General features: G+C 36.0%; 1 protein-coding gene across 2 annotated transcripts; it reads right to left on the bottom strand.

Moving 5' to 3' along the window:
• Positions 1–268: 268 nt before the first annotated feature.
• On the bottom strand, positions 269–18,745 carry LOC121867201 (beta-1,3-galactosyltransferase 5-like). 2 transcript variants are annotated; one of them, XM_042367014.1, is made up of 6 exons: positions 16,923–18,745; positions 11,318–11,436; positions 10,336–10,563; positions 7,601–7,711; positions 7,265–7,487; positions 269–4,648 (listed from the first exon to the last, which is right to left on the bottom strand). In XM_042367014.1, the coding sequence occupies exons 2-6, from the start codon at positions 11,425–11,427 to the stop codon at positions 4,319–4,321; spliced, it is 1,002 nt and encodes a 333-aa protein (XP_042222948.1). In that variant the 5' UTR covers positions 11,428–11,436; positions 16,923–18,745; the 3' UTR covers positions 269–4,318. The 2 variants fall into 2 exon arrangements, with proteins under 2 accessions (XP_042222948.1, XP_042222947.1); XM_042367013.1 differs by lacking the exon at positions 16,923–18,745 and adding an exon at positions 15,156–16,253.
• Positions 18,746–18,767: the final 22 nt, after the last annotated feature.

The raw sequence follows: 18,767 nt of genomic DNA, 5'->3' as shown, positions 1-18,767 counted from the left end.
GTGATGTAATATTCCCCATGAACCATTCTCCTCCATTTCCACTTCATTAAATACTCACAATAGTACTGCACACGTACCAGAAAGTGGCAAATGAATTTTGTTCTTATATCGCTAACATGAAAACAACTGACACTGTTGACGTCTTGGTCTTTCACCAAATGATGACAAAAATATAAATGAATTTTTAACTTAATCACTAAAGAAGCTATTAGATAATGGGAACTTTGGATCACATTTTTCAAATAAATGACTTGGTGAAATACAGTAGTACAGTCCAGTAGTTTATTGTTTATACAGTATAACATTACTGTACTTACAGAGTACGAGTATTTAGTTTCCTTTTCTCCTATGTTGAAAAGAGGATTATTTAATGAAAATACCTGTACAGACATTTTCTAAATACATGATTGGTGGCACATTTTAGTTTATGAGTAATGAGACACCATATAGTATAGAAAAAACAGTATACAGTTATCATTCCATAACTTAGAGAAGTTCTTAAATTTCTATGAAGGAAATTTTTAATATATACAGTACAGTACAGTACAGTACAGTACCTGTATCTGCATTTACAAAGCCTTAAAAAATTTCCATACCTGCACACACATGATATTTCCTGATATTTAAAAAAAAATAATAAAAAAAATGGGGGGGGGAGGGTAATAATAAATCTTTGAAATGTATATGAAGTTCCTTAATTAACACAATTTAAGACTACTGTATATGGTTTCAATAGTCCTAGCAGATAATACAGTACAGTACAGTACCATTATAATATAAACTAGAATAGAATACTGTACTGTATAAATACAAAATAATACTGACTAAAATTATAAATAAATACAGGACTATACAGTTGGGTATTAGAATTATTTATCTTAACAACAACACCACATATTATAAATATTATAGCTACACTACACAAAAAATTAGACAAATATGTAATCTCTTACTTTTCTTGTTGTTCTAATAAATTCAGCTACTATACCTGAATTTTCTAAGCCATTAATTACAGTAATATTATTTTGTGCTTGTATTAAAAATTATACTGAATATTTTTTTATTTTTTTATTTTTTTTTACCCTTATCCTCTTCGCCACTGATTGGTTCGTGAGCTGCTTGGGCAGTCAGTCATGTCTCTTATATGCACTGTTGGCAAATACTGGGCATACACTGGCTCTTGAATAAATTGGAACCTGCTCCAGTGTTGGTCAAGTCTGGCCTTGAATGAGCTCACACTCGGTGCCATCACAACACTCTACAGCAGATTGTTTCAACAGTTCACAATTCTCACTTTAAGCTTATTATGTTTTTCCATTCTTAATCTGCTGTCTTATATTACTGATGGTATCTTGATTATGTCTATCAAGAGAGAGTTAAGTACATTATACAGTATCTAAACCATTTCATTGGTCTGCTGTTCCCTCAAATAAGAGACTTAAAAACAAATGTAGTTCATCAATGCAAGAAGTAGGAACATAGCCCTATTCTATTTTGAAAAAAAATAATATAAAGGATTAAATTTACATGATGGTAACAACATAATGACTTTCTATATGGGATTGTTTTCCAGATTTTATATGCTCCTCTATAAATGTTCACTATATAAAATAGCACAAATGTGTCACAAAGTAAAGTAGCAGCTATCTACTAGACCTTTGCCAAATTTGTTAGTCTTGAGGGAGTGATGCAGTACTTCTGCAGTTGACCAACTTAACTGCTACTGGTCACAGAAACTTACATTTACTTTATTGACATGAAATATAATCATTGTGTAAATCAGCTTCAGGGTCGTGCTTTACATTTGCTCGCATGGCAAATAAAGGAATTTATCACAGTTGATCTTAATCATAACAATACAGTACAGTACCAACATAAATATTTTGTTGGAAATATACAATCAAAAATATTTTTCTTAGTTTTCATACTAGGATATTTATTTTTTGGTTAAGAAATTTTCATCAGCCTGGTTGTTGTACAGGCTTCTTCTTACCATTAAAATATCTGCCATACACTGTATCTTCTTTTTTTTTTTTGAGAGTAAGATTTTACCACTCTTCAGTGTTAAAGTACTTAACATTTTATTTATACAGTTAATCCACTGAGTGGTAGAGGCTTCTCTTAGTTGAATAAATTTGTCTGGCATTAGCCAAAGTAAAATACCGAAGTGTGACACTATTCCTTAAAGGGTTAATAGTAATAGTATTGAAAAATAGTATTGAAAAATAATATTTTGATTTGTCATTGTAAACAAACAGACAATTCTATTTCTATATTTAAATTTGATACTGGTGCTGGGTAAAGATCACCAAGACCTGATCACTGACATATCACAAATACAGTATGCCTTAATTTGACCCAATGAGTCCATAAACTGATGCAATTACTCGTACATTACTACAGTATACAGGAACCTATTTAAAAGATAAATAAAGAAAAGGGGTATCTATACAGATCTATACTGGGTGTAAACCTTGCCTCCTGGACACCAGCTATGAAGGTACTGTATAATAAAACCTCAATTGGATCAAAAAAGGAGTCAAAACTTGCCCCTGATACAGCCTCACACTACATGACCGTGCTTTCTGTTTCACTCACATTTCAGTTTTCAGTTGGAAAATCTTACTGAGAATGGTGGTACAGGTATCAATGTTTTCTCCCAAGGAAAGTGGATATGTGGCCAGTGTGATAGTCCAGATTATCAACCATCATATTGGATACTGTCTCTTGCAGATGAAATATGTGACTGGTTGGTTCGATTGTATCGTATCATTGATTCATTTGTAGGTAAAAAATAAGTCACAAAAAGGACAAAACCTAATCTTACGTAAACTAACTTTATTTAGGCTTTTTAAAAAACAGAAGAAAAATTTTTATTTCCTGTGACAGTTTTCCAAGTCAAAATCATGGCTAAAGTAAAAAATAAGGTACAGTAATTTTGTTTTCCTAGTGATGGTGGTGATAGTCAAAATTTGTCAAAATGGCATTGACATTTTGTGAAGCATGTAAGCTACATGTAAAACCCCACTCCGGAGGTAACCTAATATAAGAATCTCTTCTGGCAAGTGTTCAATCACTGTGTTGCTTCACTATGAACATAACAGAGGTGTGACTTTTTTTGGAACCACCATGTTCTGTATACTGTATTTTGATATCGATTAATTAGTTTTTCTATATATTTGTGGCGAAAAGTCACCTGTCATAATTTCAAATTTCCGAGGTGGGCTACCAGTTACAAGTACTGTACTCGTACAAAACTGAAAACAAATCAACTGTACAAACATCATTTCCAGCCTGTATCTCCGGCAGACACCCACCAACACTACAACACATCAGGAGAACTCTAATGCTCCTCGACCTTCTGAGATTCATGCAGTAAATCTTTATCGTAGTCTGTATTCATACAGTATATGAAGTCATTGTATAAACAAATATTAAAGCCATGGCCTTAAAACCCTCCAGCTAAACCACAAAGGGTCCAACCAAAAATATCCAACAATCTATATTCCTTGAGCGCTGTACTGTACAACAGTAATGAGAGTATCTGTCACCACTTGTCCTGGATTAATCCCCTGCCCAGGATAGATGTAAAAATGGTGTTATCCGGTGTGACCCTACCAAACATTGCAGTTTTTCTATGGGTACTCCGATTATCTCTTGTATTAACATTGGGCATTGGAATAATAAAATTCATAACAAAAAACAGACGAATGGCCCGAATGGAGAGTAAACTGAGAAGTGGTGCAATGATAACAAATAAATGAGATACAAGGAAGGAAACAACACTACAAAGATCAAGTTTGCTGCAGCTGGAATGACCCAGGCATTGACGGGCAGCAGATCTAAACAGGCAAAGCAAACTATTGTCACCATTAAGTATGAACAGTATTTAGTAGCTCTTAAGAAAATTAAGATTACTACAGTACAGCTTAAACACAAATACCTTTTGCATGACAAACAATCTTCTAAAACAATGTGGCTCCCTCCACAACTGCATGATAAGAATCTTGAATCAACTTGTGTCCTGTAGCAAGTTATTGCATTGGCACATTATGTTCTCTCAGTCCAAGGATACCTTATTTAACATTCATAATTCACTTTGCCAGAATTCACTTTAGACTCATTATGAAGATTTTCCAACTGTGGGTAACGAAGGATGAGGACCTAAACACAGCTATCTGGGATTACTTTTTATGAAATTTAGCCTTCAACATGGAAGAAAATGTCTACAAGAACAGGGACACAGACGATACAATATACGCAGTACAGTGCAGAAAATGGAGAAAGTCACTTTATATTCCCTTGTTAACTAAGACTATCACTTTTTCTTCTTCAGAAGTTTGGTTATTCTGGAGTACTTGATGATCCCCGCCCAGGCATTCTTCTTGTTCTTCTCGCTGGCGCCGGGGTAGAAGGCCACCTTCCCTTTATACAACTGTCTTGATAATTTCTTGGTGTAGAGGATCTTCTCAACCTGGATGTGCTCAACACCTGCTGCATGGGCGACGAGGCCAGTAAGGAACACATCCTCCAGCCACAGGAAAGGAACGTAGGAGGAGTAGACAAGGAGGCGATCTATAGAATTGCGACCTATGATGTAGGCAGGACCCAACATGAAGGGTGGGAAGCGCGAGGGAGGGAACTCCTCCTGTGTCAGAAACAAGGAAGTGAATTACCGTATTTCTAAACACGGCCGCAATAAAATGTATATTATTTTTATTTAGTATTATTTTCATTAACATAGTTTTTATTATTACTACTGATATTATTATATCTTGTTTTGTTATCATAATTTTTATATTTAGTATTATTATTAATAATATTATTATAAGTAGTAGTAGTAGTACAGGTAGTATCATATTATTATTACAGTACTGTCCTATTAACTAGCTGGGGTATCCGGATTTGTTTCTGAGGGGTAGTTATCATCTACACTACAGTATATTGATTTCATTATCTACATTACATCAACAACACTATCATTAACACTAAATTAACTACAGTACCATTTACACTACATCCACTATACTAGCTACTCTAGACCAATTGCACTAACATCTACATTACACCAACTACAGTAGAAGTCCAAAAATCCGGACTGCTTGGGGATTGGGTCGGTCAGGATTTTCGGATTTTCCGGATTCTCAGGCAGTACTTTTAAAATTCAAATTTCAGGAGATATAAAGAAGAAATGAACAGGTACATTTTGATAGTTTATTCATTAGCAAATATAGCATGCTTCATTTATTAAAACAAGCAGTTTTAAAGATAAAGCTGTGAATTCTAAAATTTTATTCTTTGCCTTTTTTATATTATAAATTGTAGACTTTCCAATGTCGTATGTTTGCATTAGAACAGTATTGCTCACACCACGTTCTAGTTTCTTAATTATTTCAAGTTTGTCACTCAATTTCAACGTGTTCTTTTTTCTCTTCACACAACAAAGTTTATCTACTTTAGGAGCCATTATTATGGGCTTGTACAGTACTCTGTAAATGGAAAGAGGACTCAAAATTACATACGTTGTCACAGTTTGATTGCTCGTTTTAAAGTGGTGACCACGTGGTCGCTTGTTGTTGCTGTGCAGCTGTGGCGCTCATGCATGCACACATACACACAAAAGCCAGCTACAAAAAAACAAAAAAAAATAGAGTTTGAGTTTTCGAAAAGTCCAGATTCTCAGGTGGTCCGGATTTCTGGCATCCGGATTTTTGGACTTTTACTGTAAATTGTAACTTTAAGGTGGGGAATCAACCCTTGTGGAGCCAATCCCCTCCCCCAATTTAGACGTGTTTTTTATGCGAGAGTTCCACATTTGTGAGTGAGGGTCAGCCCCCCAAATCCCACCTTTCTGACACTTCTGGGGTGCATGTGCATCCCCCCCTACCAAATTGCAGCTGTCTATATTCAAAACTGTAGGCAGAGATCGTGAACAAACACACACTATTTGATTGAAACTTCATGACTACTATTACTATTAATGATATTATTATTCATTACTAAAAATAAAAAAAATAAAAAAATTTTAGGCTTATGTGAAGACTAGCCTCTTTCACATGATGATTAAACAACTTAATTCTACCTGAGGGAGTCAGATAAAATAGTGTTAGGGTGGTTAATCATAAGATGAAATAAGCTGGGACCTAATCATTATGTCATCCCCCCCTCCAATAAAAAAACAAAGTTAAAAAAAAATTCAAAGTTTTGAAAGAATTTAGACCACAACTGTATATTGAAATAATGAATATTATTTAGTTGTGTGATATGTGGTGAGTAAATGATATAGTTTTAATGAGGTGAATGCAGATGGAAAGACATAACTGGGCACAAAGCTCCAGACATAACAAAATATGCAGCTGTAGCCTCACTATACACCAACATATTTGCTACACAACATACTGTATTATTATTTTCCATATAATCCAGCTACTGCTACTTCCCACACACACCCACATCTACACCCACACATCCACACCCATCCACAAACACCCACTCACACACAAAGCAAAACATTACATCAAGCTCTTATACCACGCATGATCATGAAATTTGCCTAATCTGGGAAACCTGATGTGGGGAGGTGGGGTTTTGGGGCTATGGCACAGTGATTCATGTATTGGTAGAGAGATTCATGTGTGGGTGATAGTATTTATAATACAGTAGTACTGTAACAGGTGTACAGTACAGATACAGTAATTTTTATATGGATTCAGTATCATGTAAGTGGTGCCTTAACCTATTCAGAACCACCAGTACAAGTACAGATTGAGTTAAATTTGTACAGAATTAGGTATAATATACAAGTTTAGGTATGAAGTATAGGTACCGGGGAAACTTCCTCTTACCAAGTTTACCTTGGACCAATTACTTGGTAAGATGATACAAAAATAATGATACTCCTGGTGTTATAGATGCACTGTGAGCAGTTCAAGCACTCAACTCAGAATGGTCAATACTACTCCCCAAACTGGCAAGTTATAATGACTGCAGTAAGTCAGTCATATCCCAAAAATTAAAATGTAAAAAAAAAAAAAAAATGGCTGCTAACATTCACTGGCACCAGAGGGACAATTGTCCATGGAAACTGGTGAGTGGAACTTTGGGGCATAGATGGTTAGATTCTGGCCATGATGGTCAGACTGTAGGAGTGGTGGGGAATGAGTCCCTATTTGATGGTTTCTGAGTTGACACATTGCTATAAGTACCCTTCCCAGAACAAAAACAAAAATAAAAAAAGGGAAAAAACGACAAACACACAACTTGCCTTACTAACAGCCCACTTGCCGTTCCTGAGAGCCGGTGAATTGGACCTCAAATGTCCATGAATAGCGCTGAGTGATTTGTTCTTAGTTACATGCGTCTGTAAGTAAGCGACTAGATGTAAGGGATTGACAACTACATCGTCATCAATCTTAGCGATGAAGGGAGTGTCGAGGCACCAGTTCTTCACCCATGACAACATCGAGATGGTCTTATAGGTCAAATTCCTGCAAAGGGGGTCAGCTGGTAATGGTGAAGGATGGCAGAGAGGACAGAGAAGATATGTACACGTCAAAGAACTATTACTGTACCCATAAAGGTTAGAAAGGCATCACTGTACCTGTAAGTGTCTAAAAAATCGTTCTGGATTATATCATGGTGAGCGTCCATCTCTAAGTTGACTTCATCCTGTAGTGTAAAGTTGTCGGTGGCCCCCAGGACGAAGATGGCCCTGTAGGTGACACCAAAACCTCAGCCACCTCACGCCAATCTCTCTCACCAAATTTAGTTGATGACTAATGTATGAACTAGTCTAGAATCATGCCCTGAAAGACCTTATTAATTGAAGCACAGGAATACATTATAACATCAACATATTTCTCTCATTCTTGAATATAACTTATCTCCCTATCACAGGTTAACTATATACTAACCTGACACATATACCCCTTTTTCTTAGTTTAACTGTATATTTACATGTAATTCGTTGCTCATTTGTCTTCTGTCATTATTTTTTCCCATATTTATTAATCCAATTACCTGTATAGTGTTTTTTGGACCCCCTTATGAGCGAGAAACTGGTCTGTTTTTATTACATCTCTTTGACATGTTTCTCTAGTATTATGTATACTTACACACACACACACAGGATGATAAGCAGGAAGCAGACACCCTAAATGAATACAGTACTTCCTTCATACACGAGAAACTGGATAACATGCAAGTACTAAGGAGGATACATACTGGACCTTATGGCTGAAAATGAGTAAAGAGAGATAACAGTCACAGTCAAGAAAAAGAAAACCAGCCTGAAGAATTCAAAGTGGACAGAGTATAGATCAAGCTGATAAAAGGGGTAGTTAAGCAGATATGCAATGCATTAAGAATAATATTCAGAAAATCACTGGGTCAAGGAAATTTATCAAGTTACAGGAAGTCAGCCAGGATCAATCCAAGAAGAGTAGACAGAGTGAAGCAGAAATTTTTAGGCCAAACTCTTTGAATAAAATCTGAGGGATGCCGTCACCATCCAACACTGGACACAGCACAGATGTCTGACAAATTTGCTAACATTCCTTGAAATGGTAATACAGTATCTAATATACTATAGGACTAGGCATGTGTCTGTCTGTCTGTCTGTCTGTCTGTCTGTCTGTTTGTGTGTGTGTGTGCCTGTTCTGGGAAGCCAAAACGGCACAATCGTTTTTCATCAAACTTGGTGGAAAAATCCCAACAAATTCGTAGAGTGGAACAAACCTGGTCCCATGTCGATGGTCTCTTTAGGAAGGCATTAATTAACAATTTTATTTACGATGGAAAACGATGCAAGTCTACGGACTTGGCGCACCTTAATTAGCCATGCAAGTCTACGGACTTGGCGCACCCTCATTCGCTGTACGCTGTTACGAGCATTAAAACTTTCACAAGGGCACGAATGGCCCGCGATCACTTGTAGCTACTATAAGAGTCCAGATTTACCAGTGGCTGTGTTGTACATGGATTTTGTCTAAGGCGTTCAAAAAAGTTCCACACACACACACACTTAACCTCTAAGATCCAGGCACATGACACAAGAGACAAAATATTGGGATGGGTCAAAAATATATTGAGCCATGTAAATTAGTTTGCATAGTAGATGATACAAAAATTTATGGGAATGTCAGGAAAACATTCATTCATGCAAAATGAGTTGAGTCAACTTATCAGGTGGTCACACGACTGACCAATGCTTTTAGAAATAACAAGATATAAGACTGCATGTAGGGCAAAATAAACCCAAACATAGCTACTCTAGAAAGAACACTTTCCTGGCACCTATGATAAAGAATAGATCTAAACATCGTGATAAACCAATCACTGACAGCAGCACAGCAGGTGGTGTGGAGGCAGTGGTGAAGAAAATCAACCAAACTCTAGGGATCATACATTGAACCTTTTAAAGTCAAAATAAGAAAATACTCTCTAAACTCTATAGGTCTCTTGCATGTTCCCAAACTGTAAACAAGCATGGAGACCACACCTTCAAAAAGATAAACATCAGTAGAAAATGTGTAACACAGAGTGCCTAGAATTATTCCTGAAATATGTCATCTCAATAATCCAAGTAGTAGACTGATGGTTTTGGAACTGAAAACTCTTCAAAAATGACACGACAGGGCAGACCTCAAGGATATTTAAAATCCTGAAAGGGATCAAAGACGTAAACCCAGATCACTTCTTTAAAATGTCAAACGATACAAACACAATTCACAGCTTCAAGAGCTCGCCAAATTGTAACACAAAACTAAATAAGGAAGTACTTCTTCACTCAGTGCATGGAAAACTTATGAAATAGTCTACTATAGTATTTCCATGCTAACCTGGCCCATAAGCCACGCCCCTTTTCTATACTAATACCCGGTTGGTTCATAGAAAAATTTAACTAAATATGTTCACAATTGGTAAAGAGACTTGTTATTATCTAAACTAATGTTAAATATCGGGACTATCAAAATGCAAATGATTTCAAGGCATTAGCACTTCAGAGAGGATGTTAGAAAATTTTAAATATTATCATAAAAGGTCGATATAAATACGCACTTATATAAACGCAGTCCGGAGGGAGGTAAAACGCTCAGGGAAACCAATCAGCTATTTGTAGCTATGGACAATGGGCGTGGTTACAGGCTAGCTTAGTGTGGAAAGGGTATACGTAGTTGAAGTTGTGGAAGTGAGAACAATACTAGTAGTTGGTTTCAAAACAGTCCTGGGCAAGACCATCATGATATATGGGGGGAACGTATACAGACCAACTTTCTTCCTCCCCTTAGCTGTGGTGGCTGTCAGATAAATACTGCATAATGGAAGACCACTAACCGCATCTTGGTGTAAGGATAAAGGCCAGGATGGGCCCAGGTGTTCCTGATGCCTTCTCTCTCTTTGAAGTGGTGGACGGCAGAGGGCACAATAGCCAGGACGAAGGGGTTGCTACCATTACACACAGGGTCCACCTCCTCCATTAGATCTTCCAGCCAATTCACCTCATCAGGGATGGGATTGATGGTCGGCCCAGTCAAATTGATGTCTTCTCTCACCTTGATGAACCTGGGAGTGGACCACTGGGGTGAGAGGGAGGGAGGGAAGGAGGGAGGGATCTCTCTCTCAGGGAAGCTACATACTGTATTGACAGGATAGCGTCATTTAACCCTAACATAAAAATCTAAACTGATGAAAAAAATTATTTGTTTTAGGTCATTATTTCGTGAAGTGTATAGAAAAAATATTATATATCAGAAGGTATGTCATTATATATTTAAATATAATCAACCTCTGACAACAAAATTTAAAGCAGGAATTCTAAATTTTGGAGAGATTACATCCCGTCAATGAGTAAAAAACTACCCATGCCCAACAAACTGACCAACCAGAGTAGAGCACACTCAGTAATAATACCTGCACACAAAACAAAAAACCATCATGATTGGTTACTTATGAATGATGTAGTGATTGACTTTGCTATGTACTGAGGCTGTGAGTAACTGACATCTCAAATAGAAGAGTCTGACAGGTGAAGACTTATCTGTAGGAGAACCTGACTTATGAAGACTTATCTGTAGGAGAACCTGACTTATGAAGACTTATCTGTAGGAGAACCTGACTTATGAAGACTTATCTGTAGGAGAACCTGACTTATGAAGACTTATCTGTAGGAGAACCTGACTTATAAAGACTTATCTGTAGGAGAACCTGACTTATGAAGACTTATCTGTAGGAGAACCTGACTTATAAAGACTTATCTGTAGGAGAACCTGACTTATGAAGACTTATCTGTAGGAGAACCTGACTTATGAAGACTTACTTATAAGATAGTTGGATGGGCCTGAGGCGTGGTTTACTTTGTAGTAAGATGCAGATGATCACGATAAACGCCAGCATACACACAGACAGCCCCGTCAGAATCCGTAACATCACTATTGTCTGCCAACAACAAAGAGTTAACAGCAACGCCACTCAGCCAATCAACCATTGACACCCCCACCACTGTAGACACATAACGTAATGCATCACGTGATTTCGTGATCGCCGCCAACTTGAGGAACAAGAAATACCGTAATTCGGTAAAATTGGAGTTTTGTCAGCAATGGGGAAGTTTTGTATAGGTTCAAACTATTCTAATCATTCAGAAAGAGAAAAAAATTAGAAGTTTCTATGGTATACCAGCTGTTATTGTTCATTATGATAAAAAAAAATAAAAAATTAAGCCAGAAACGACGAGAAAAGTGACTGTCCAAAATTTGAACAACAATCAATACACCAGTTAAACACAACAATGCTAGAGTATGCAGCGATCATTTTGTTACTGGTAAGGAGTCTCTTCATATACTTCATATGGCATTTTCTGATGTAAAAGGCATTACAGTTTGGCCATGAAAGTTTTTTAGCTTTTAAGGATTCAAAACATGCAATCCTCACACAAACTTATTCAAATCTTTTTTAACCTTAAATAAACCCATGAGAGAAATTAAAATTTCTAGTTGATGTATGAATTACGATATGAAAATGAAAGACAGCACTTGCCCATATTTTAATATTCTCATCTGCTCTAAGGTTGAGAAATGAGGTGCAAAACTGTGTATAAATCAGAATAACACTGTGATAATATGCAAAGTGGAGTGTGAGTGAAAGACAGATTGGAGCAGATAGACAGAAGGTGAGAGAGCAAGGCCCATTTTACATTTGCTTCCACGATGTTTTTAAGGAGACATTAACTGTAAAACTGTGTATAAGATCATGAATAAAAAGCCACTGAATAATATGCAGGGCAGGGAGAGAGAATGAAAGACAGAAGGGAAAAAAGGAGACAACACAACAAGTAAAGAAAAAGAAACAAAAAGAAGAAAAAAGAATACAGGTAATGACAAAGAAGAGAGAAGGGGGTGGAAATGTGAATGTTTCATTGATGACAGCAACGTGCAAATATTTCTTGGCACACAGGTGACCCTCCTCTCAGTGTTCATTATCTTGGCTTAGAGAATTTGTGAGGTGTGGGAGCAGTCACCTGTCTGATATCCCAAGCTGTGCCCTGTGGGTACACCCTCAACCCATGAAGAACATCCTATGCCCTTGAAGAACATCTTATGCTTTTGAAGAACATCTTATGCCCTTGAAGAACACCCTTTGCCTCTGAACACCCTATGTTCCTAACAAATACCTTATGCCCTTGAAGAGTACCCTATGACCCTGAAAAACATCACATGCCCTAGAAGAGCACTCTATGCCCTTGAAGAATATTCTAAGCACTTGAGAGCACACACTATGCTCTTGAAAAACATCCCATGACCTTTAGGAGCACACTATACCCCTGAAGAACATCATATGCCCTTGAAGAATATTCTATGCCCCTGAAGAACACCTTCTATTCCTGAAGAACATCGTAAGGCTCTGAAACACATCTTATACCCCCTTAAAGAATGTCTTATGCCCCTGGAGAAAATTCTATGCCCCTGAAGAACCTCCTAAGACCTTATTAATCTGCACTACCTTGAAAAATAAATCATAAATATTATATATGCTTTACTCTGTTAATACAGTATTAAACATGCCTAAAATATTATTCAATTGATATCTTAAAATCAAATTAGTTTCCTCAAACCATTTTTAATCAAATTACCAAAAATATATCGATTACAGGAAGAATTTGGTGATTGGTATACTGTACTGAGAAGTTTACATTTATGTTTTAGTTAGTTTTTCAATGTAAATTATACCAACAAATTATGGGAAGCATATTTGTGATTTAACTCACAATATAACTAGAATACAGAATCCAATCCTTTACATATATTATATATATCTATACAAAATGAATGATGACTAGGTTTAATCAGACTAACATAGCCTACAGTAAAGAGTTCAGATTACCATTAAATGCTCAATAAACTGAACTGTGCCATAATTCAGTATTGCAAGGTATCATTTTAAACAGCTGTTAAATTACATATTTCCAGCTATTATTAAAAATAATTATGATAATAATACAGGTAATAAGGAAGAAAAGGAGAGCATAAGGTTAGATTTCCCCCAGTACTGTATCTTCCGCTACTATGGGTATAGTAATCATATACATCTATCGTGGATATTAATCACTTTCACTTTCTATATTACTGTACTGTACCAATTTCTAGGTAAAGGAGGAGGAAGCATCTCTCCAAGTGTTTAACAATACTGTATGGCCCTAAAGCTTACCTGGCAAAATAATGATGATGGTGTGGCTTCCCAACCCAGACGACTGATTTCCTTTCTTTTGTGATATGCTGGAAACCTGTGCATGTTAAATCTGATCTATTGCTGCATCCAAATGCACAACATTCCGGCATAATGTAAAAAAAAATCACTTATCAATCCATCCAAAGTAATGGTCACATGTTAACTGATGTGCGCAAATGGCAACAAAGTGGAGTCCAGTGACCATATTATCTCATTTCCCGGGACCCTTCATGTTGCTCTCAGTATATAGAAATTCTAGATTAGGTTAGGCTGTTTAATATTTCCGTTCATATGGAAAGGTTGCTGGAAAGGATTTGTCAAAAGTACAATCACCAACATTGCAATTTCTCCACCAAATTTGGTTCATCTTTAAGGTTTTGTAAACAAATTTTTCAGTAGATGCTTTGTGTTAGGTGGCTGGTTAACCTGGGCCCCTTGTTCTGAACTGTTACAATTATATCACACAGCATAAAAAATAAAATATTATGTACAAATAGATAAACAACTTGTTAGAGAAATAGGTGTATACGTACATAGAAATATTGACGAACACAGATACAGATTCAAACAGACAGCTAAATAGATAGATAGACTCAAAGACACAGAGATATAGAAAAAGATAGATAGATGGATTTAAATAAATAGAAACGTACAGTAGTTTTTGTTTGGCTACTAACCTATTTCATTCACTTCTACCTACTGTATAACTCTTAAATACCTCCAGGAATATTTGACACTTTTAACTGGCATTCCACTCCACCCTCTCAAATACTGCCCAGCAATAGATGTATTTTCTCTATCTTTCCACTTGTATATCTAACCAACCATATTCTGGTTCACTGAGTTTATACTGTACACTAACATCTCCTGAACACAGTCAACATTTTGGATGCTTAACATAGTGAGTATTGCCCCATACAAAATATGATTACACACAGATTGATTTGTTGTGTTGACATAAGTATATTATCATCTAGGCGGCCAGGTATCCAAATATTAATTTTTAATTATATTCTTTTGTTTGTGGAATTCAATAAATTATTTGGCCCTGAAAATTTTTTTTTAATTTATTTGTGTATTATCATCTCCATAATCCTGGCACGACGAAGTTAGTTACAGTCTAACTTTTCTGAATCTGGAAAAGATATAAATAACCCAACCTGTCCTAACTTAGCATAATATAACCTCACCTGACCCAACCAAACCTACAGTGATGTCCTCTAATTTAAACTAATCTAACCTACAGCTACCATGGGTGGAGTAAGTCACGCCCTCCTTGTGGAAATGGTAAAATCTCCACCATTTTGGGTAGATGAGGCTAGGTTAGAAAATTCACAATAATATTCCAACAGTTTGTTGGGTGGGGATGTCTACAGTCGTTCCAGGACCTTCTAGTTTAAACGAGTTTAAACATGTAAACGGGGCCTTACTTTTACTTTCAGAAGTGTGGGGAGTAAGAAGATGAATGACACTAAACGTAGATAGTGGCACTACATGGAGAGAGAAGCACTCTATAGAGAGAGTGGTACTGGCGGCTCCTGATGCCTTGCTTATCTGATACTGTACTACGGTAGATCATAACTCATAGCAACCAGCTGGACCACCCAAATGAATACTTATCTCTCACAGATAAACAGGTGTTGATAACACAATCATATTAGTTGATATTAAGCAACTGGGCAAAGATCGTGGTGTTTCAGGTAACCAAGAAGGGTGTTTGAGGAGACCAAGAGTTTATAGTCTTGGGTAAATCAGGTGACCAAGAGGTTATGGTCTTGGGTGTTTCAAGTGACCAAGAGGTTATAGTCTTGGGTATTTGAGGAGACCAAGATCTTAGGTAGTCTTGTCTGTCTCAGGTTTTCAAAAGTCTTTGGGTATCTCAGATTTTAACATTTAAAAAATATGGAAATTTTAAAATGTATTCTGCTTCTATACCTTGCTGGATGTTCATGGAAACTGAACCTTAATAAATATGAACCAATAAATAAATAGGAGATAAATAAGGAGGTTCTGTGGTTTGAGGTGAACTACCACGTAAATCAATCTTTATAAATTTTAATAAGAAACAAGAATAAAGCATTCTACATTATGTTCCATTTAAGTGGAACCATAATGAATAATCATTAATTAAATTTTTTGCAAGTTTGAGGGTTAATTAGCAGCACCATTATATAAAGACAGCTGCATGGTGAAGTTGTCTAAAATTAAAATGACTGGATCTGGTAACCTAGCGAATGGGTAATAAAGATTGAAAAGGTTATTAGTACTTTCATTACAACATGTGCTTGATAAGTTCATGAAGTTTATTCAACAAAGTTTCACTCATTTTTAATTTGGATAACAACTTCATCTTGCACTTGTCTTTGGATAACCGCATTATCTTTAATTAACACTCAAAAATACTAAAGAAACTAATTATTCATAATTTCATATGGTTTCATTAAAATGGAAAACCCTTAACAATACTGTAATTAATTATATAAACACTATTAACAAATTAGAAAACAATAGGCTGATAATATATAAGATTGATGAAGATACTTACCATTAAAATACAATGACATACTGTACAATGTCAAGGTCCCTTTATGAGAATACCTCAAATATGATTGAAAAATGTTTCTATTTACACCACAGCTTCCCACCTTCTGTATTTAAGATATTTTTACAGTATACTGTACAGTTCCTAATTTTACTCAGGTTTTCTTCATTATGTTAGGTTTTGGTAATGTTTGGTTTGGTCTACTGTTCCTGCACTGTCAATAAGAGATGAGGAAATTTTGGCAATGCCATTCTCCCATGCTTGCAAACACCACTGCTTCCCACCACACAATTGTCTCTGGTTTATTTGTGTTTATATACTTTAGGTAATTTTTACAATAAACATAATAATGATTGGGTATTTTTTTAATATTTCACCCAAGAACTTAACAATAATTAATTTGAACAAAGAAGTTTGTGAAGACACTAGCAGTCAGAAGAGCTGCTCTGCAGACATGACCTGCAGACATGACCTGCATTATCTATGCTAAGGGAACTCACTGAAGTTGTAATGTGTTTCACTGTTGTATTGCTATCTAATAAGAACGTAAGAATGGAGGAAACTGTAGCAGGCCTATTGGCCCATATTGGGAAGTCCCGTTTACACTCAACCCGTCGCTCATATATCCATCCAACCTATGTAAACGGGGCCTTACTTTTATTTTCAGAAGTGTGGGGAGTAAGATGAATGACACTAAATTGTGACACTAAACGTAGATAGTGGCACTACATGGAGAGAGAAGCACTCTATAGAGAGAGTGGTACTGGCGGCTCCTGATGCCTTGCTTATCTGATACTGTACTACGGTAGATCGTAACTCATAGCAACCAGCTGGACCACCCAAATGAATACTTATCTCTCACAGATAAACAGGTATTGATAACACATTCATATTAGCTGAAATTAAGCAGCTGGGCAAGGATCGTGGTGTTTCAGGTAACCAAGAAGGGTGTTTGAGGAGACCAAGAGTTTATAGTCTTGGGTAAATCAGGTGACCAAGAGGTTATGTTCTTGGGTGTTTCAAGGGACCAAGAGGTTATAGTCTTGGGTGTTTGAGGAGACCAAGATCTTAGGTAGTCTTGTCTGTCTCAGGTTTTCAAAAGTCTTTGGGTATCTCAGATTTTAACATTTAAAAAATATGGAAATTTTAAAATGTATTCTGTTTCTATACCTTGCTGGATGTTCATGGAAACTGAACCTTAATAAATATGAACCAATAAATAAATAGGAGACAAATAAGGAGGTTCTGTGGTTTGAGGTGAACTACCACGTAAATCAATCTTTATAAATTTTAATAAGAAACAAGAATAAAGCATTCTACATTATGTTCCATTTAAGTGGAACCATAATGAATAATCATTAATTAAATTTTTTGCAAGTTTGAGGGTTAATTAGCAGCACCATTATATAAAGACAGCTGCATGGTGAAGTTGTCTAAAATTAAAATGACTGGATCTGGTAACCTAGCGAATGGGTAATAAAGATTGAAAAGGTTATTAGTACTTTCATTACAACATGTGCTTGATAAGTTCATGAAGTTTATTCAACAAAGTTTCACTCATTTTTAATTTGGATAACAACTTCATCTTGCACTTGTCTTTGGATAACCGCATTATCTTTAATTAACACTCAAAAATACTAAAGAAACTAATTATTCATAATTTCATATGGTTTCATTAAAATGGAAAACCCTTAACAATACTGTAATTAATTATATAAACACTATTAACAAATTAGAAAACAATAGGCTGATAATATATAAGATTGATGGTAAGATACTTACCATTAAAATACAATGACATACTGTACAATGTCAAGGTCCCTTTATGAGAATACCTCAAATATGATTGAAAAATGTTTCTATTTACACCACAGCTTCCCACCTTCTGTATTTAAGATATTTTTACAGTATACTGTACAGTTCCTAATTTTACTCAGGTTTTCTTCATTATGTTAGGTTTTGGTAATGTTTGGTTTGGTCTACTGTTCCTGCACTGTCAATAAGAGATGAGGAAATTTTGGCAATGCCATTCTCCCATGCTTGCAAACACCACTGCTTCCCACCACACAATTGTCTCTGGTTTATTTGTGTTTATATACTTTAGGTAATTTTTACAATAAACATAATAATGATTGGGTATTTTTTTAATATTTCACCCAAGAACTTAACAATAATTAATTTGAACAAAGAAGTTTGTGAAGACACTAGCAGTCAGAAGAGCTGCTCTGCAGACATGACCTGCAGACATGACCTGCATTATCTATGCTAAGGGAACTCACTGAAGTTGTAATGTGTTTCACTGTTGTATTGCTATCTAATAAGAACGTAAGAATGGAGGAAACTGTAGCAGGCCTATTGGCCCATATTGGGAAGTCCCGTTTACACTCAACCCCTGTCGCTCATATATCCATCCAACCTATGTTTGAAGCTATCCAGCATATTAGAGTTAATGATGATGTTTGGTAACTTGTTCCACTCATCCACTACTCTATTTCCAAAG

Source organism: Homarus americanus, unplaced genomic scaffold, assembly GCF_018991925.1.
Source record: "Homarus americanus isolate GMGI-L3 unplaced genomic scaffold, GMGI_Hamer_2.0 scaffold6317, whole genome shotgun sequence".
Classification (NCBI taxonomy): domain Eukaryota; kingdom Metazoa; phylum Arthropoda; class Malacostraca; order Decapoda; family Nephropidae; genus Homarus; species Homarus americanus.
Note: the sequence above shows the minus strand (reverse complement) of the source record. Positions and strands in the feature narration are given on the sequence as shown.